General features: G+C 39.9%; 2 protein-coding genes across 4 annotated transcripts in view; one reads left to right on the top strand and one right to left on the bottom strand.

Moving 5' to 3' along the window:
- CAPN3 (calpain 3) overlaps positions 1–16,764 on the top strand; it is a 28,438-nt gene extending 11,674 nt beyond the window's left edge. The window contains exons 9-24 of the mRNA XM_021533511.2: positions 145–222; positions 669–829; positions 1,383–1,552; positions 2,179–2,190; positions 3,344–3,552; positions 4,070–4,106; positions 5,104–5,118; positions 6,275–6,376; positions 7,677–7,754; positions 8,432–8,489; positions 9,070–9,134; positions 10,174–10,242; positions 10,812–10,890; positions 12,403–12,519; positions 12,982–13,040; positions 13,660–16,764. Of these exons, the coding sequence (XP_021389186.1) occupies positions 145–222; positions 669–829; positions 1,383–1,552; positions 2,179–2,190; positions 3,344–3,552; positions 4,070–4,106; positions 5,104–5,118; positions 6,275–6,376; positions 7,677–7,754; positions 8,432–8,489; positions 9,070–9,134; positions 10,174–10,242; positions 10,812–10,890; positions 12,403–12,519; positions 12,982–13,040; positions 13,660–13,686 (1,336 nt within the window). The 3' untranslated portion in view covers positions 13,687–16,764. The remainder of the gene's footprint in view (positions 1–144; positions 223–668; positions 830–1,382; positions 1,553–2,178; positions 2,191–3,343; positions 3,553–4,069; positions 4,107–5,103; positions 5,119–6,274; positions 6,377–7,676; positions 7,755–8,431; positions 8,490–9,069; positions 9,135–10,173; positions 10,243–10,811; positions 10,891–12,402; positions 12,520–12,981; positions 13,041–13,659) is intronic.
- A 2,495-nt stretch (positions 16,765–19,259) lies between these two features.
- ZNF106 (zinc finger protein 106) overlaps positions 19,260–20,739 on the bottom strand; it is a 34,260-nt gene continuing 32,780 nt past the window's right edge. For all 3 annotated transcript variants that reach the window (XM_021533502.3, XM_021533506.3, XM_021533503.3), the window contains one exon: positions 19,260–19,903. In XM_021533502.3, coding sequence (XP_021389177.2) covers positions 19,847–19,903 — 57 coding nt within the window. In that variant the 3' untranslated portion in view covers positions 19,260–19,846. The remainder of the gene's footprint in view (positions 19,904–20,739) is intronic.

The raw sequence follows: 20,739 nt of genomic DNA, 5'->3' as shown, positions 1-20,739 counted from the left end.
ACAATTAGTTGCAAACTTACAAAGGAAAAATTATGTGGAGGTAGCAAGATGACTCCTGAATTTTCACTCTAAGAGGCTAAAGTGTAGAAACCTTAATGAAAACTGTATTGCAAATCCTAAACTAACTTGTTTATTCCTTTGAAGGTCAGAAGAGTGGGACTCTGTTAACGAAGCAGAGAAAATCCGCTTGCAGCACAAGGTCGTGGAGGATGGGGAGTTCTGGTGAGAGCATCAGTTTCTCTATGATATGTGCAATCATAGCAAAAATGAATGCCATTGCACTACTACAAATATGTTAAAACCATTGCAATGATCTCTGCTCCCCTTCATATTCCCAATAAGCTCTGCTCTGTGATTCTCTCATTCTGACAGAGATTATTCAGTGCCATCAGCACAGTCTTTCTAATTATGCTACACTTCCACAAGCTCTCCATCGCCCTTCCTACTTAACCATCCTCTTGGCTCAGTTTCCCTGGGTTTGGAGCTGTACCTGTGGCAACTCATCAACCAGCAGACCAAACGCATTTGGAAAATGTGGCATTCTCACTGCAAACTTGTCCCAGTACTAACAGTGCTGTTGGTCACCATCCTCAACTTGCCCAGGGTCTTTCAGACAACTGCCAACCATATAAAAGCATTTGGGTTCAATTTCCCCTCAATTCCTCCAGGATATCATTTCAAGATTTCATGAGGCACTTCACAAAGCTTGAGATCTGTAACCTCACACCTGATACTCTGGAAGTGGATAAATTCCAGACCTGGACCGTGTCAGTCAACGAAGGACGCTGGGTGAGAGGCTGCTCAGCTGGAGGTTGTCGCAATTATCCAGGTGAGCAAAGGGTCTTGAGAGATACGGCCTCTTTGATGGGGACTAGGTTAGATCCCAAAGGCTAAGTTGTACCTCAGCCTGGTTAGTGCTCAGCCATAGCAAAAGCCCTGCTTCCTCAGTGGACAACACATGAAATTGGTAGCTGGAAATCTTCTGTCACTATGCTGTAACAGAACATCGTAAGCCCAAAAGGTGGCCCTGGCAAAGATAAATCATTGTTCAAGTACTTCAAGTGCCCCAAGTAAATGGGATAAATTTCACCCTAACAGTTAGATTTCACTTGGGAAATTCAGTTTTGTGGATTAGCAATAGGTTTAGGGACTTTGGAAGTTTATCAGATGATAGTTCTCCATATATCCTCTTTTGCTATGCAGTTGTTAGAATTAAGTAGCAGCCATGATATGTAAAAAAAAACTATGTATGTCTTAGCCCAGTTTTAACCTTTCCCTCAGGAGCCATAGGCAGGGAATTTAAAAGTTCTCTTTGATCATGAGCATCATTAGAAGACTGAAGCTTTACATGTTTTCTTTGGGTTGCTGGTGGGATTTCACAGATACATTTTGGACCAATCCCCAGTATCGCCTGAAGCTCCTGGAGGAAGATGATGATCCTGAGGATGAAGAGGTTATCTGCAGCTTCCTTGTTGCACTGATGCAGAAAAACAGGAGGAAAGAGCGCAAGCTGGGAGCCAACCTGTACACCATTGGCTTTGCCATCTATGAGGTAACAGCTCTAGATTTTGCTCTTTGCACTGTGGTTGCAAATCCTAACAGTATGCATTTACCAAGAGAGTCACTGAATCATTCAAGCTGATTACGGCAATTGCAATTTTTGCTTTGCAAGGAAGTAGTAAAATCTGAAGAGAGGAAGGAAATTCAAGTCTTTCTAACTGCTCATACCATAGTAATGTCAGGGTTTACCCATCTATTAAGTAAGACACTTTTTAGGCTTTTATAGTGACCTAATGCCAGATTTTAACATATTCTTTCCCGTATATTCTTCAATCTTCCCTTTTGTCCTTTCTGAAACTAAGCATTTCATTGGCAGAAGAGTGTGAAAAAGGAAACAGACTTCCAAGACTCATACATAGCAATTAACCTCTGTCTCTGCTATTGACTTGATGAAAAAGTCCATTTACTCAATCCCTTGCACAAACATACTTGGTTCAGATTTTAGCTGATTTCATGTAGATGCCAAGAAACTTAGAAAGGAAGAGGGAAAGTGCTTATCTAAGGACATTTTAATTACTGTGTCCCCAGAACTCTAGCTGAATGTCCTTCTGTATGACCTATAAACATGTAGTCCCCCCTTGCAGCTCTGACTGTTTCTTCTCTCTGTTTCTCCCTAAGGTGCCCAAAGAGGTATGCGCAGAACGGAGCCAGATTGACAAGTTGGTGTATACCCACAGCTAGTGTTACTGTAGTGCCTTGTCAGTAAGTCAGCAGGAGACTGTCCAGTCAAGTTTGTTTCCAGGGATGTAACAGCAGTAGAACTGCTAACCTTTTTGCTTTGAATGTTTACTAGTGTGAGTAATTTTTAGTTCCTTCTCACTCACACCCCATTTTCACTTGGACCTTTTCATCAGTGCTTCTTTTCTCTTCTGTGGTGGCCTGGCCATCAGTTGCACAGTTGGTCAGAAATCCAGGAAGCAGTGCCTGTGAGGGCTTAGCCTCTGCACTCCATGCAGAACCACCCTAAGCCACTTGCATTTCCTCCTAAAAATAATACAATTGGCCTACATTGTGCACTCACAGAGTTTTATCTGTAGTCTTAGAATTTGTTTAGAAAATTAATGGTATTTTCAGACATTGAAGAAAGCTTATTAAAAATACACAGATTACATTATCTCTGAGCCTCACAGTAGCAGAATCATTGGCATCACAAATTTTGCTAACAAGCTCACCTGAAGGCTGCTACCTGGAAAGCATGAGGATGACAGTCTGAATGTTGTCTTTACCAACTATCTTACAGATGGTTTTTTCTGCAAAAAACAGCCTGCAAGTGTGTTTAGCCCACAATTCTTGGCTTAGTTTTCATATTTGAACTAACGCAATTGTTTGATTTTCACATTTGTTTAGCAGATACAGAACTCATGTTCTGTCTAGACAAGGACACATTTGCGCTGAAAGCATCTTCACTTTACCACTCTGCATGTAGGAGTTTGCTCACACCATTCCTTGCCATCCACCCTCCAAGGAAAGTGGCTGAGCTTTGGTTACACACAACCTAGTATCTAGCAAAAGAGTCAGATACCAGTGCCTACACAGCAGAAGTCAGCCACACAATCTGCAGGTGGGCCCTGGAGCAGCCCTCAGAAACCAACTAGACTCAGTCAGTGGCAACAAAGGTGACAGACTCTGTACCTGCCACCAGCTACCACCACTCCTCAGCCCCCTGCTTGCTAAGCTGCTGCTTCCTGTGTTTTCTGTCCCAGCCATGCACTGCCTGCATGGCAACCCACCTGGGCAATGGGCAAGGCCTCCTTGAAGGCAAATGGACTCATTTGTTCTGCAGATGCATGGTACTAAGCACCACTTGCAGAAGGATTTTTTCCTCTACAATGCCTCCAAAGCTAGAAGTAAGACCTACATAAACATGCGAGAAATCTCTGAGCGCTTCCGGTTACCTCCCAGCGAGTATGTCATCATCCCATCGACATATGACCCCCACCAGGAGGGAGAATTCATCCTCAGGGTCTTCTCAGAGAAAAGAAGTCTTTCAGAGTAAGTTGCAGAGCTATTTATCTGGCCATATAGGTGGAGTGACCTCACTAGTCTGTTAAAGTTGTGTTACCAGTTTGCTACACCCTGCTTTTTATTTTCTTAACCCCATTAGAAACTCCAAGCTGCAAAATCATTTCCACAAGCTTACTTTATGGATTAACAAGAGCCTGCTTTGAATTGTCTTTGGAGAAGCTTACTGCTTGCAGGATATCCTTTGCAAACAAACCATTATGAATTTACTAAGGCCAAAGATCTTCTGTTTTATTTCCAGTTCACTGTTATAAAGGCTCTTTACAAGAGTAAGCCAGGTGCCAGCTGTCCTGGAAATGGTACTTGGGATGTTCAGCTCAAACTGGGAAAAAGCTACTCCTAGAGCCTGCAGCTGTAAGGCTGGAATACAGCCCACACCACTGGCTGCTTGGAAAGTTTGAGTGGCTGCTTAAAAACAACCTAAAGAAATAAGCAACTTCGGGAGCAGTCACTTTCCTGATTTATTTGTTTTCTGCTTTCTACTTAGGGAAGTTGAAAATATGATTGAGGCAGAACATCCATTGGTAAGTACTGTCCTGGTCCTCTTTTGTGTATAGGGGTAGAGAGAAGAGGAACATGATACCTAGGGAAACCTACAGCAGGAAATCATTTGCAGCTACATGACAGCACCTTTATCACAAATTCTCATCTTTTTTTCTTGTTAAGATACTTCTGGTGACACTTGCTTTATATATGCTACTTTCTAAACTTGATTCAGACCAAAATGCTTTTGCAGATTTGAAATCTGGTCCTGGCATAAAGAAGCTGGATGCTAAGCATTGTCTTTGCCTCCATCAGTGGAGATTATCCATTTACCAAGGGTGGCCTAGCTCTGTTCCCTGAGATACTTTCTTTGTGAAATTGGCACCTCATTTAATAAAGAAAAAACTACCTTATTTTGAAGTACTTGCTCTCTGAAAAGGGATCCTAATAGCACTCTGATTCAAAATAGCATCTATGACAAATTCAAACTCTTCCCCCTGGAGTTTATCTTTGTGGGAATATACTAGAACTAACAAAACAATAAGTCTTGAAAAAAAAAATCAGAGGAAGTGCTGCTGCACAGAACTGAGCTCCATCAAACCTGGCTAGAAATGCTCCCCTTTTGTTTGCTGTCATAGTGAAAAATAACTGTCCAGATATGAGGGAATTAAATTGTCACTTCAGATATCATTGGTCTATGGGCATAGAAGTTCAATCTCCACTGTACCAGCAGGTTGGGAAAAAGAAAAGGAATACTCATAGCTAAAGAAATTTTATTCAAGCAGACAAAGCTCCAGATGAGTTGAGACACAGTTTTGCTATGGTTTCTGCAATGTGTTTCCTTCACTTTGCCATTTCTTGGTGGGTGCATGTTCCCTCATTTTTAGTAATTTGAAAGATGTATAAATATAGAAAATGGGAAAATCTGTGAGTATAGGAACTGGAAAAATAAACATAAGAAAGGGGAAAAAAAATAAACCTTTGCCATCAGCTCTGCATAATCTGATCAAGCACTTTTAATTTTGTCTCTTCACACAGAAGAAAAAGGGCAAGGTAGGTGCCTATGCAATGTGCTAAGTGCCAGCAAGACAAAGAGCATGTGCAATGCATGACCAGGGACAGATTTCCTTGGTCTTATAATGAAGGGTGCTGGATATGAGGCCATTTGCATGCAGCAAAAATTTTGTCTTACTACATTAGATTCTAATGAAATAGCATTAGCATCACAGCACCATTAGCATCAACCTCTCACTCAAAGGGGTGGTGAAGGAGTAACAAACTATTCAGCTTTATCAGCTGGGTTGCTCAAACTGTTCATCCTCCCTGCCCCTCCACAGGCAACGTGACACCCCCTGCAAGTGAAAAGCACCCCTTTTCCAGACATGTGCCCTCACACTTGCTTTCCCTCAGCTGGTGCAGCAGCCACCCCCCTTTGCTGACGTTTCTGCACACCAAAGTCCTGGATTCTATTTTTGATTCTACACGACACATTTTGGACCTTGAAAATGTTATCAGATATTTTAATCCCAAGACAGGCTGATTGTAATTAATACTCTAGAGTAATACATTCACGTCATGTGGCAGTTTCTTCCTTGTTTTAAATGCACCAAACCAGAACAATTGCACTTCTGCATACAGCGGAATGCCTCAAGAATCAGTACAGAGAAAGAACATATGCTTCACATAACTAACAAGCTCCTACACAAATAACTCCTTTTCTGTGTATGATGCATATTTCTTTTGTTTTCAGCACTACTATCCTTGAGGGGCAAGCTCATCAGTTTAAGTGATGAGAATCTGGGAGGCTTATTTTACTTAAAAACAGGGGAAGAAGAACGCCACAAAAAAAACCCCAAAAAACCAACTAAAAGACCAAAACAAAATCATACAAAGAAACCCCAAACAAAAACAACAACAAACCAAACAATTTCAATTACTGTCTTTCTAACAAGGAAAGGTAGAACCCAGAAATTGCACTATTTTGCAAAAATAATTTACAGCTTTTTTTAGCATGAGGAAAGCAGTAACTGCAGAAATTTTTCCACCTTTTTATTTAATCCTTTCATTCCAATAAATGGCTTCTCTCATCACACTTTCAATAACAGGAGTTGTTGCTGCATGTACTTTCCACAGAATGCTTGTAACCAAATATTTTCCTTTTCACTATTTCTCCTATAATTTCCACTTCTCTTTCGTTCTCTTCTTCTAGCCTATCATCTTCGTTTCTGACAGAGCAAACAGCAATAAGGAGCTGACAACAGATGAAAATGCTGGCAAAGATGGTGAAAAAACCCAAGCAGATGAGAAAAAGGTTTCTGCAGCAAGAGGCAGAAGGGGAAACAGGGCTTGGTCTGGCTAGCATGAAAGAGTAGCTGAGGAGAGCACAGGAATGGGGCAAAGAGGTGTCCTGAGATACTAAACAGCTTCTCATCAAATCTTAACATGACTCGCATCTGGTTTATGTAGATTTAATGAGCAAGAGCACAGGGAGACTGTCCCTTCAGTTATTTAACAACTCTGCAGGAAGATTTAGGTATTTCAAAACATCTCCTAGTTGCTCTCTCATACAAGAATCCCAGTTGTGAGAGATTCCTTCCCCACATTCAGCTCAGCCCCACTTGGCTCCCTGAGGCAGCACCGCTTTACAGAGGGCACATGCACAAACTGCACCCGAGGGGCTGCAGAAGCTCCTGGCAATGGCCACAGCCTCTCCTGTTACAAATACACACCTCTATCCTAGTCCTTGCTGGCCAGAGGATAAAGGACAAATAGATCCAGGAGCTCCAGTGCACCCCTCTTTTCCCTTGCTATCAGAGAGGAGGAAAACAGTAGCAAATTCAGTTTCTTCCTGCAGGTGGGTGAGACACAACACATCTGACAGACGATCCCGCATCCAGGCTTGTGGCATCTGGGGGCATGGCTGGAGCATCTGCTCAGGGAGGGTGCTGTTCTGCTGCATGATGCTAGAGCATGCAGGTGTTAAGTGAGCACCAATCCAAACTTTCCTCTGCATTTAGACAAAGGAAAACAAGAAATAAGCCAAGAAATCCACTTTTTTACCTATAACTTTCATTTCCCTCTTCAGTATCAGCTTCAGAGTTCAGGGTTACACTTTCCATGTGCCTGAGAAAGCTTCATGTTCCTCATTGTCCTCTGTCTCATATGCTATTTGTCTTCATCAGGGGCCCCCAACATCATAAAGAGTTCTCACATGGTCATTAATTGCCTACAGGGCAGCTCTGAGGCAGATACTCTGTCCCTGCCCATGGCAGGGGGGCTTGAACAAGATAATCTTTAAAATCCCTTTCAACCAAAATCATTCTTTGATTTTCTGATAAGCCTCTTCTGCTCCAAAGGTCTCTTTTGCAATATTTTGGAAGAAAAAATTAGAAGTGGAAGTAATTATTTAGGCTCCTTCAAATAGAAAAATGAACAGTGGGATTAAGTTAAATACTTGGCAGTTTTAAGGAAGAGAATGAACAAAAACATCGGGAAAGGAGTGGGAGGACAACCCATTCCCCCAAAGGCCTCCAGATTCACTAAGATCATCCAGGCCCTTTCTCTTTTCCATGGGATTAGGATGTATCTCTTCTTTGCTTGTCTCTTTTCAGCGTTCTTCAACAAAAGCTCATGAGGAGAGTGAAGAGCAAAAACAGTTCAGGAATATTTTCCGACAGATTGCAGGGGATGTGAGTATGCAATTGATCCCTGCCTCTGCCCTCAAAGCAGCCTGGCCACAACAGCTCCTAAATCAACTATTCCATGGATTCAAAACATTGAATAGTAAAATTTCCTTTGAATTTCCTCCCACTGAATTCTCTTTGAGATTTTGAGATATGTAAAATCAAATAAAAACCCCTTTAAGTATACAGCTGTCCTCATGTATGTATAAGCTATTCTCACTGTATCTGAGGGAGTCTTACTTAAATTCAGCCTTTTTCTCCTGTCTCTCCTACAAGATGCTGTTTTGCACAGCAAGTATAAACAAGTTAGAAATGCAGTGCTCTCTGGTATATACTTAACAATGGGAGGTAAAGAAAAAAACATATAAAAGAACTGCATACATCAAGTGGCTGCATATGGGATACAGGAATTTTCTGATTTTGCTATTTGATTTATACACTGGCTTGAAATTACCAGTCATTCTACCAGTAGTAGTTTAATGAGCACTGTATGGTAACTTCAGGTCTACCTTGTACTGCAGCCTCAGGAGAGAGTTGGACTAATGTTCACATGAAGTAGAATGCCCTCTGGTTTGAAATATGTATATTGAAAAGTGACCAAAGACTTTTAGCATATTCATCCATAAAATTGTTTTTCATAAAGAATGATGTAACCAATGATATTCTTACCACATTTCCATCAGGACATGGAGATCAATGCTGAGGAACTTAGGAATGTTCTCAATAATGTCGTAAAAAAACGTGAGTTTGAGCATGTCTTTTACTAACCCTGGGCAAAGAAATCTGTGACAGAGCATAACTCCCCACCCCGAGTTTCTAAAAATTATTGATGTTTTCAAATGCAGAAACATTTCCATGGACAATGCATCTGAGACTTTCACAAGCTGAACTTTTCACAGAGATGATCTCTACAGGTTGTTAGTACTGATAATCTAGAAATGAGCAGATGCATTCATTGGAATTACTACTGGGACAATAATGTAATTCTCACAGTCTGCAAATGCCCTTCAAAAATATTTCTAGTGAAGAGGCAAACTTTACTCCCTTTTTAGCAGACTTTAACCTACAGACCCTGGACTTGCTTAGTAACCTAGAAGTTAGAGTTTTTCAGAGTTTTTTATTGTATATAACAAGTCAAGAAAAGTAATGTCTAATTCACAGGAAATAACATTACTGAGAATCTTTTCAGATTTCTCTACTACTCATTTCTTACTGGACAAAGGAAGTAGGTTTGGCTTTTACTTTGATTACAGTTACACCTGAGACAAAATTCACTTGCTGATTTACATGATTTGAAATCACCTGGGATCATTTGTTTCAGATAAGGACCTAAGGTCAGAAGGGTTTGAATTGGAATCCTGCCGCAGCATGATTGCTCTAATGGATGTATCCTTTCCTGGTGAAAAGGGAGTGCTTGAAACAACTCGAGTTCACTATTCCTCACCACCCCCCACCACACACACATATGCACACCTTAGTAAGCCAGGGAAACAAAATAGCAAATTGTAGTCTGTAGTCAGATAAAAAAAGCACTCCTAATTTGGCACATCTTGATTCCAGTCATCTCAACATTAGCATAATTAGCAGAGAAAAATATCCCCCAAAAGAATACAGAATAAATCAGTCAATATGACTCTCTTCTTTAGGTATCAGAGACTGGCCACATTATGTTCTAAATCATGATTTTTCATTATTCTATTTAAAACAAACTGAACATAACGATAGTTCTTGCCAATAAACTTGCTGTATTTATCTCTTTAAGTTTATAATGTATCACATATTCTACTGTATGCTCAGCTTGCAATGCAGGCAGAACTTGCCTGGAACAAGTGCAATAAAACACACTATAAGGTGCCACATGGTTACCTCTGCCACAACCACCCTAGGCTTTCCAGTTTGATAACATAATTTTGAGAGGATGTAAGTGCATTCAAATATAACCAGAACAAAAGTGTAACTACAACCCACAGCCATAATGGTTGGAGCCTAACCATTGCAAAGAGCTTTAGTCAACAATTTGCTTATTTCATAATTCATTTTAAGCAAGGCAGAAAAAGCTTCACTCCAGAGTAAAGGTCAGTTAAAAAAGCACTGGGTAAGCTTCACATTTGGAGGTATTCAGAAGAACCCACTAAAACATCCTACTCACGCAGTTTTAGAATTATATTAATAGTTCCAGAGGCAAAGCTGTGTCCTGTATCAGAAGTTATCTTCTACACAAAAAGTAGTATTTCACACTCTTGAAGCACTATGCTATGCACAATAACCAAAATGTTTAAAAACATTTTACTGCACAGCTGAGTCAACTCTTTATGCTGAGATCCCCAACCCAGTTTTACATTCATCCCTTCACCAGTAGTTGCAGACTTAATTAATTTTATCCTAAAAGTATTGTGGGTTTTTTACCTGAATGCTTGCACCACAGACAGATGGCTCAGGGAAGATAAACTTTGATGAATTTCGACATCTCTGGGACAAGATTAAAAGCTGGCAGGTATTGCTGGTATCTTCATAGCTCCTCTTCACAGCTTCTGCAGTGCAAGTACTCTACAGGAAAACTAGAACTCTCTACATATGCTCCATCAAAGAGAAAGGCTAAAAAATAATAGTGAATTAACTTCAAAAATGAAAAGTAATGAAAAGTCTCTCCTCATCCTACTTCACAGCCTAAGAAAATAGCCTGAATATCTCATGTACAGCCTTCCCCCATGAGAGTAGCACAGAGGCATACAAATTAAAGGAGGAGAATGATGGGAACTAGAATCAGGCCTCAATAATAACTTAATTAGGGCAATCAAGCCAAGGAGGATTACCAGCATAAACTCAAGTCAAGGAAAGTCTCAAGGGAAAGCTTTTTTGCTTCCCAGAAATTAAATCTAAATGATTTTATTTTGCATCTGAGAGGAACTCTGTGCTAACAACCCAGAATGCCCAGCAGTGGCAATATAAGGCACGTGGCAAAGCCTCTACGTGCCTGAGGCACACACCCCACGTCCCCTCAGTGAGTGCATTCAAGAGCCGGATGAGTTTTTATTACTGTTGTCTGTTTTTTTCATTTTCCAGAAAATTTTCAAGCGTTATGACACGGATCATTCAGGAACCATTAACAGCTATGAGATGCGCAACGCAGTCAATGATGCAGGTACTGTGCCCCTGTGCAGTGTCCACAGCTGAAGGAACTTTGTTTTGTTTTGGTGCATCACAGGGTGAGGTCACTGAACACAGTGCTGCCTTTTAAGGACAGATCCTAGAGAAATTATAAAATATTTCTTTCACTCAGCAGAGCTTCTCAAATATCCAAATGGCAAGCCTTGTATGTCTTGCCAGCCAAATAGATCTTCAGCTCCTCTTTAATGCAATGAGTGATGCTTTGTTGTCTTAAGGATGTCCTACTCAGGGTCCTGCTATACAGGGAGACCAGGCAGTACTGAAGACATTTAAGCTCTGGATTCTATACATTTGTGTAAGTAAAAAACAAAGAACAGTGGAAAACCTTCCACCTAAGTGTACAGGCACTGAAACCGGGATGGAACAGGTCTATGTCCAAGTGTGCATCACAAGCAATTGGGTGGACATTTCTTGAGTCATGTTAATGTTTCTTCAGTACTGAGCCACTGTGGGTTCAGTCTCTTCTACCTGCACAAGGAGAAGCAAGTGTTTTTGCAAAACTTGCAGTTAATGAAATTCATTCTGATAAGAGAGATTTCACACTTTTCCTGCTTGTCTCAGACACACCAGTATGCTTCTTTCCCTGGGGAGCAGGCCTCCCCCCACAAATGTCTTTATCTAAGGGAGCAAGAAAACCTCTGATCAGAAAATATGTAGTATCACTATAAACCTAGATGGGATGATTTCAGTGACACTTTGTTTTCATTAGTATTTTGGCACATCAAGGAACAGAAACAAAGGGCAAACCTTGCACTTTACAAAACCTCAGTGATTCTGCAGTCCTTTGCTAAAGACAAAACTACACCTGGATTTGCATTCCTGCTGTGGTAGAAATATGGGTAATTTTTATTTTCCATGTTTCTGTTCTCACCAGGGAAGTTGTCACTGTAAAACAAGAAAATAGTTAAATACCTCCTGCCCTGACTTTAGAACTGAGAATATTTCAGAGCCTTACAGCACATAAGCTGTGCATGACCTTACATTTAGCCAACAAACAGCTGTACCCACACCGTGACAGACCCTTTCAAGGTACAGCACAGGCTGCAGCATTCAGTGCCAGAAGTTCGGTCCCACCACACCAAGGAGTTGCCTCCTTGTCTGTTTTCTGACCACTGTTTAATTGTGTTTTTATAGCAACTTCCTCCCGCACGTCTGTGCCCCCATTTTAGCTGATTTGCCCTCAGCAGGCCCAGCTGAGCCATCAGGCCTTCTGGGGCTGCAGCTCTCCTCCTCATACTTACAGCCCGAGGTCACTCATGTGCTAAGGGTGCTCTCAAATCATAACTTCAAAGCATTGCTCCTGGTTTAGGAGGGCAGTTGTACACAGTGAAGCTCCTCACAGCTTTACGTCGTTTAGTTTAGCAGTTGCAGAGGACGCTCCAGCCTGAGCCTCGGCCGGGCCAGGGCAGCGCCTGTGGCCCAGCCCCGCAGGGAGCAGCGCCTTCCCCGCCCGAGCCCAGCTGTGCCCCTTCTGGCTTCCCTGCAGGGTTTCGGCTGAACAACCAGCTCTACGACATCATCACCATGCGCTACGCCGACAAGAACATGAACATCGACTTCGACAGCTTCATCTGCTGCTTCGTGCGCCTGGACGCCATGTTCCGTGAGTGGCTGCCCCGGTGCCATGGCCCTACCCCCTCCTGCCCCCAGACACAGCCATGGATCCACGGGACACACTGGGATGAAAAGGACCTCAAGGATGACCTGGTTCCAACCCCCATGCCGTGGGCAGGGACGCCTTGCCCTGGCCCAGATTGCTCAGAACCCATCACACTCACTGCAAAGTTTGTTCACAGCACTACTGCCCCTATGTAGGATGCTAATTATTAGAGATACGTGCTTAGGGAATCTAAGATGACAAGTTCTCTCATACAAACACGGAAGAAACTACTGTGTTTCTCCTTGAATTAACTAAGGAAAAATGCAGCAGAAAGTGACCCCATGAGTGAAGACTTGTACAAATTGGCATTTCACAATGGGAGCACCATTTGATTTCCTGTCTGGAATCATCTTTACTCACACAGTAATCTAATCTACTCCCTGAATTTTTGTTTTCTTACTTTAGGGGCATTCCACGCCTTTGACAAAGATGGAGACGGCATCATTAAGCTCAATGTCCTGGAGGTAAACTGCTTTATGAGAGTATGGCTAACACAATGTCACAATACTAGATTTTAATTGTATTAATCATTGTACATATTTTCAGTGGAGAACTCTATGGAGAGTTCATCTGAAATTGTCACCAGTTGGTAAGAAACCCCAAAACCTCCTAAAATTTTGCTACTGATTTTACAGAGAAAACATCCATGATCTGCCAGCAACAACTGCTCTGTATGACTCCAGTTGGTGCTGAAGGGTACGGCTGCGGCCTCGTCCTATCTTTAAAGTCCATCAAAAAACTTTTGAGATGATTTTTTTATTAGGCAATTTAGAACAAACACAGTGAATGGTATTAAATAATAATAGTTCTTAGCATGGCTTATAGCATAGTTATCTTTAAAATTCTTGTTAAGAAGAATTAGAAAGTTTTAACTTGATGTCCTCTGTGAGGGACACCATTTAGAACACCCTTCACCTTTTGCAAGGGAAGGAGAAATAGTAGCAAGAGACTCAAGAAAATTCCCCACTGCCACTCCATGCTAAGTGACAGGAAGCAGCTGCCTTCCAGCTAGAGAAGGTGGTGTCTTCATACATTTTGTGGGAGGACACCAACAACTCATCCATCCTTTAACTCTTCTTCCAGTGGCTGCAGCTCACCCTGTACGCCTAACACCGGAGTCAGCAGCCACCTCCATCAAGAACATACTGAAGATTCCAAGGAGCTAGCAGTATTCATCCCAAAGGCAAACAGGAGCAATTCCTAATTATGTCATTCAGTCCCCAAGATGAACAGCACATGGGAAGAAACACTTGGAAAAAGAGACAACCATACTCTAGTGGACAGCACAGTACATATATTTCATAACTACTTTTATAGCATCCTGACATTTTTCCTTTGGGCAACAAGGATTAATTTATTGATTACTGAATTAAGCTGCCTCTGCATGGTGAAGACATGGAAAATATAAAATTGTTCTGCTTGTGCTGACAATTAGAAAGGTCTTCCCTCAGGTCAGGTGAAACTGGGACTGTATCTAACTGTGAAAGTCAGAGGTGTTTACTGCCACCTTGTAATTGGTCATTAATTCTTTGTCCTGCTTTTGGTATTGTCCTTTCATCTCTTTACAATGTTTACTGAATATTTCACAGGAGATTGTGCTAATTACATTAATATTATGCAACCAAATGACTCAGTTACAGATTTGGCTGTGCAGGTTGGATCTCTGCTATGTAGAAATATGAGAGTAGTGCAGGACAGTCTGCAATACGAGTACAGCTTGATCTAATGCCTCAGAAGTACCAGAACAGAGCAATTGGCTCTCAGTTTTAGTACCCTGATTACAAATGTGGACATTGTGTTTTTCATTGTAACTGCATTCCCCATAATATTGAGAAGCTTATTTGCCATTTGAGGCAGACAGACTCTTATACATACAAATTTATATACCTAGACACATATATTTCCCCCACCCCAGGTCCTAGTTCTCAACACTAGTGTGCACTTCTTTATTGCAAGAGGTGACTTGTAGCAGAATCTATGTCAGCATGACCACTTTGGGAATACTATTCAAATGGGCAAGTACTATCAGTTTAATGGAACAAAAAATAAAATCAACCAGATTTTGGCTTAGGCTTTTTGGTCTTATTCTGAAAGAACAGATGAAGATGAAATATTGAGCACTCTCCCATAATTCTCCTGAATATACAGCAGCTTTTGGAGTTTATGGTAAATGTGAAATTACCTTAATATCTCAAATATTTGCCACTTCACTCCTTGAATAAGTTAAAAAAAAAAACCAAAAAAAAAAAAAAAAGGCACTTGAGAGGTTCCCTTGCTACTAGCTTAAAGGATGACAGATTTTCACAAGTACAATATAAAAAATGGAAGGGCAAACAAAACATGCAAGGAAGACCAGACTTTGTCAGAAGAACCTTTTACTTAGTTGTCTAGTGGCAAAAAGTAGCAAAGCAATCCACTAATGTAAAGTTTTAAAAACAAATTGTAGGATCCACTGAAAGTTGTTCCAGTGAGTAGCACATTTAACTGAAAGGTCACTATTAAGCAGAAAATCTTTTTACTATAAAGTACTTAGTAACTTAGTGCACTGTAACTTACTCTGAAAGAGGAAGAAAATCCTATAGTTTATCTTAAGAAAAGTTATTCTCCTTAATTCAACTGTTTTTTTAACCCAAATAAATTTTAGGATGACTGGAACACTTGAAGCGCTGGCTTCCAGCCATGCCTTAACTCCACAAAGCTATTATTTTCCATACAAGTATGGCAGAGATGGCTTTAGTTGGGATGTTCAGAGACAAAACAAAATCTATCAGTCAAAAGATCAAAATCAGGATTTTTAATTAGCAACTCAGAACTGGTCCTTACAGTTCTGGTGAGTGAACTACCAACAAGCTCCAGAGAACCTCCCTTGCAATGGGCCATGAAGCAAGACAGGCAGCACATTAGTTTGGAGGCATCACTTGGGTTGAGTTTCATTTCTTTGCCAAATTACTAGGTCTGGGGTTTCCTGCTCACCTGTAACATTCCTGCCAGTGCTGGAGCTTCAAAGTGGCCTGTCTAATTTTATCTGGCACTCACAGAATAGAAAAAAATTCAGAACAAAATCAAGTTCTACCAAATCCTATGGAAATCATTCTATTTACAACAAAGGAGAAACAGACAAACCATAACAATATAAAGAACTTTATTTTTTTTTAATTTCTTCTTTTGCCATGTCAAGTTTCATTATTACACTCACAGCTTTGTACCAAAGTGAGAGAAGAAAACAATGATCAATCTGTGCACATGTTCTACACAGCTTAAATTATTAAATATTCAATCAAGTTGTTTTATTCCATTTCTATTCTTTCAAAAGACTGTTTAACATTATAGCAAAAATGAAATCTGAGAAGCTGGCAGGCACATAGAATATATACCTATACAGTTTGCTTCTTGAGAATGAATTATTTTACAAACAGTAGCTGAAACCATCTCCTTATCCTTCCTCACATATTCTGCAACTCTGGACAACTTAGACTGCTTATAGTACTATATGAATTATAGTACTATACAAACCTGAAAACCATTATAGTACTACACAAATTAATTAAACCAATTATAGTACTATACAAACTTTAAAACTCTGTTTTAATGAATCTTAAGGGAAAAGTATTTTTCCAATAAAAACATTTCCCCTGCCATTTATTGCAAGTTTGCAGTTATCTTTACCTTGAACCAGCTGATTGTACTGTTTGAAAATGTGCATTAAGAACTGCACTACTTCAAACACTTCACACAGCCAAGCTCCTGCTATTTTGCAGAAGTCAACTTATGTGCTGGTAATATATTTAAAGTCTGTAATTCACATGTAAGTGGCACAATGTAAGCAGAAGCCTGGATATTTAATGCATCTTTGTACCAAGAGATGCAGACGTTTTCCCTCCTTCCACATACAGAAGCAGCAGCAGCATTAGGCCAGGGTTTTGCACTGCCAGATAGCTGTTATTTTTCTCTGAAATTTGAAAGAGAAAGGAGAAACTAATCTAGACCAATCCCAAAAGGCCCCTAAAGGGCTGCCATATGTTATTAGCCATACAGCAAGTCCAGAACTTCTTTTGAAACACTTGACTAATAAAAAAATCCACAGCTAACCACAAAATAAATCCTCACTCTACTCACTCTTCCACCCACAACTTTTTACTTGCATAAAAAAACCAAACCAAAACAAAAAAATAAAGTCTTGAAACTGGCTTCAGATGTGCAGTACTGATTTTCATGCAAATATTACTGTGTTAAATGTCATAAACAGCCCACCTTCCCAAAGTTACTACATTCTTCAACTAGAAGTATATCAGGAGTCAAACCTCTAAGTTGCAAGACCAGAGAGGATCTTTAATGAATACAAATTCATTTATGAACACCAACAAACATTAGTTTGGCATCTCTCATTTGCAATTGCCTCCAGAAGAAGTAAATGGTCGGTTGTGAAATCTGCACCAAATTCCAGCTGAACAAAGAGGAAACCTCTCCACAGAACTCTAGAGAAGCTGGGGGATTTCCACAGCTGCACAGCTTTATAGCAATTCCTTTGAATATATTCTCATGACAAAACAGTATAGCATTTTCCTCTGAACCCCTGAGGATTAAAAAAAATTGTTTCTGATTTATAAAGCAAATTTTTCACTCATGCAGTTCCACTATTTTCCCACCTCTTACCCATTTTAGGATTCTTACAGTGTATCTGAAATGAAAAACAAAGTAGCAAAAGAAACCACTGCTAAAGCTGGACTTCAGAAGCCCAGACTTTTCAGGAGGATTGTTTTCAAGTCAGTTAAGGAAATATCATGGACCACATAAAAAGAAAGACTGCTTACACCAACTAGAAAAGATAAACCGAACAAGCAAATGGGAATGCAAATAAAGTGTAATAACTCTGTTTGTTGCAATATCTAGTGAAAAAGATCTTTATATGTTCCTGAAAACAGCTGAAAGAATGTAAAGAACCACAAGGGAGAAGTAACAAAATGTACTCTCACACACATTTTTCAGAATGCCACTATTGCCCCACAGGCTTGTCCTCCAGACACACCTACACACCTTCACTTGCAGCACAGTCCACGAAGGACAGCTTAGGACACCCAGTCTGTTTATGCCACACTTACATGCTTCCTCACTGTGGTTCAAAAAACTCCCATAAGAACTCCTGAACATCAACACCTTTGGAAATGCTTTAAGTGTTACGCAGTCTTCTGCTTTTAGGTGATGAAAAAACCCAAACAAATGCTCTCAAACTTCAGAGCATTACACTGTCCCTCATCAAACATCTACACCGCTTAAAGACTTCCCCAAACTTGATTCTCTATTGAATTGCTTCATCCACAGTCCACAGAAAGAAAGATTAAAAAAGCCCAACACCAAAACTACAAACATAGATCCCCCAAAAACCAAAACAAGACCCTCAGAACAACCAGAGGTCTGCGCCACATATTTGCTTTTTGCTATCCACAAACAGATTAATAAAAAGTAAACAAACAAAATCAATCACCACAAAAGCACTAGAATCTCAGAGATTTTCATGTCTTTGAAGTAGGATGCTACTGCATCTCATTCATATTTTACTCCTGTCTCATAAAAAATATTCATCAGTGTCAGAGCAATTCTGCTTGTCTGCTAAGATAATACAAAACCCGTGCTCTCCAGAGAAGTTGCTTGATTTGAGGCAGTGGAACATCCACAGGATTTCCTGAATCATTTCACTTTCTTGCCCTAAAAAGGCTTCTTTACAGTCAAAGAATGAGGCTATAAAACTTATTTGGTCTATGGCTGACAAGTCTGAAAGTGATTGTGAAAAAGACACCCACTAAAAGTCCACTCAGGTTTTTTTTGAAAAGCACTGGATTCATGTACAAGCAGCTCAGTTTGCTGTCTTCACCTTCACTTACAACTTAGGAAAATGTCTGCTTATTTTATCCTGTGCAGCAAAGCTCTTGCTAGGTAAGTCTCAATGTTAAGAGGGTTCTTTGCTATATTAGTGTCATTAAGGAAGAGTGGATGGCAAGTGCCAGAAAGGCATTTCACTGAACTTCACAAGGTGAAGCCATCTCGCTCAAGGGGACACTTGCAGGGGAACCCTAACAAGTTGAAACAGTCTTCCCTTCTGCACTGGCCTCTCTGTGGTACTTGCTGTGCATTAGGAGAAATAAGACTTTTACATGTGATACACATTTCATATCCTCAGCTTCTGCTTGAGAACTTTAGACTTTAAAATCCTGCTCCATTCTCTCCAGTTGAGTTTTTGTGAACTTCATATAGTCCAAGCCAATTAAGCCAGTTCACAACAGAAACAAAACACTACCAAAGTGGATGCACTCAGACACACAGTGACTTTGCATTTCTCTTGGTTTGCTATGCCATGAGTGTATGGGACTGCAAAGCTCAGTCACTAAGATTACATAAAATCAACATCCAATTATGGTGTGTTATCAAGCCAGCAGTGGTGGTTACACTGCTCTTTAGCTAAAAGAAAAACAAATACTACTTACTTCTTTCCCATACATTAGGATCTATACTGACAAACACTAAGATTGCAAAGCCTGTGAGCAGAGCCACTGTTCTGGCTGTTTTGCTGCTACTGGTGTCTCTCTCAAGAAATAACCACTTTCTTCAAATTAAATAAAATACCTCAAGAGGTATGGTATCTATCACTGTGCCAGCTATAGCAATTTTTACACAAGGAATAAAAAATGTTACAATTAACATTAAAAAATTAGTTTATTCCAGTCCCCATAAAATAACTTTTCTTTTTATGAAGGAAGTAAAAACATACACTGGGTATTCATTCGGGTTACATTATTAGAATTTGTGATATTCTGGTTTGCAGAATTTTATTAAAATCAGCTATAAAACTGGATACAACAAAACCAGACATGTCGTAGACACAAAACAGGATTCAAGCTGAGTTTGCAAACAGCAGCACCTATTGTAATCTAAGTTTGCAACACCCCTTTGGACTTCCCAAAAACTATGCTTCTTTAAAAAAAATTAAAACCACTTGAAAAAAGACAAACAAAAAAGCAAGGCAGACAAGAGAAGGAATATTCTTGCCCACCAGTGAATTAAAAACTTGCAGGAACTTGGGTTAAGCCTTAATTACCAGCCTTATTTCTGCAGACTGCAGCACAACCTGCAGTCTCTGTAGTAATGCATTTCAGCCCCACTCAGTTTTTGCATTCCAAGTGGGAAAAGAAAGAGGGCAGACTGGAGTAAGAAACTGATGTTATTTGGAATAATTCTGACATACAAAATTACTTCCCAATGTGGGAGGTGAAAAGCTTCATGAATCAATCCTACTGTCATCCTCAGCATGTTTTTCAATGTGTCCTACAGCATCCTAGAAAGAACCAGAGAAGTCAATAAAAAAAACTCATTATAACCATCATAAAAAAAAAATAAAAATAACATTAAAAATTTCAAAATATTCTAGAAGCATCAGAGAAAGTGACATTCTATATAACATATATTTGTTTGGCTTAAAGCTTCTAAAAAGATAAGTATTATCATTATCAAGCTATTAAATCCCATATATAAAGTATTTCACATACCATAGCATTAAAGATAAATAAAAAACAGTTTCCTTTTTGATTAGAAGAGCAAATTAAATACACACATCATATCCAAAGCCAGCACTTAAAGACAAATAAAGGATTCTACAGTTCATTAATCCTTGAAGAAACCTCCATTCATCCCATATGCTGGAAAGCATTCAAAGGAAGGCAGTTTATATTGCCAAAGACTAAAATGTAGATTTTACCAATCAGTCTATAGATAACTGCGCTCCTTACACCCACCCTCCAATCCTTTCCACATTACTTCATCCAATTCTGATGCTTCTTCATTTTTTCCCCCTTCTGCGCTAACTTTTATCCAGAAGTTTATGCACTACTTATTTAAAGATTGGTTTTGCTAACAATCACATGTAAAAAATAAACAACAATGGAAGAGATAGCAATGGATTTTAATTAAATCCTTAAATTAAAAGGATAAAATCCTGTTTTCAAGGCAGATGTTTGTTCATCTTAAAGACATTTTTCCTTCAAAAACTTCCTAATATCTTGAATAGAATTTCTTTAATACTTCAAGAATTCTGCCATTTCCATGTAATAGTTTAGGATCAAACTGTTTTAAATTGACCATATGTCAAATTACCATAGCTGCACTGTTCATCTG

The sequence above is a fragment of the Lonchura striata genome, chromosome 6 (assembly GCF_046129695.1).
Source record: "Lonchura striata isolate bLonStr1 chromosome 6, bLonStr1.mat, whole genome shotgun sequence".
NCBI lineage: Eukaryota > Metazoa > Chordata > Aves > Passeriformes > Estrildidae > Lonchura > Lonchura striata.
The sequence above is the reverse complement of the archived record's forward strand: the minus strand, read 5'-3'. Positions and strand labels throughout refer to the sequence as shown.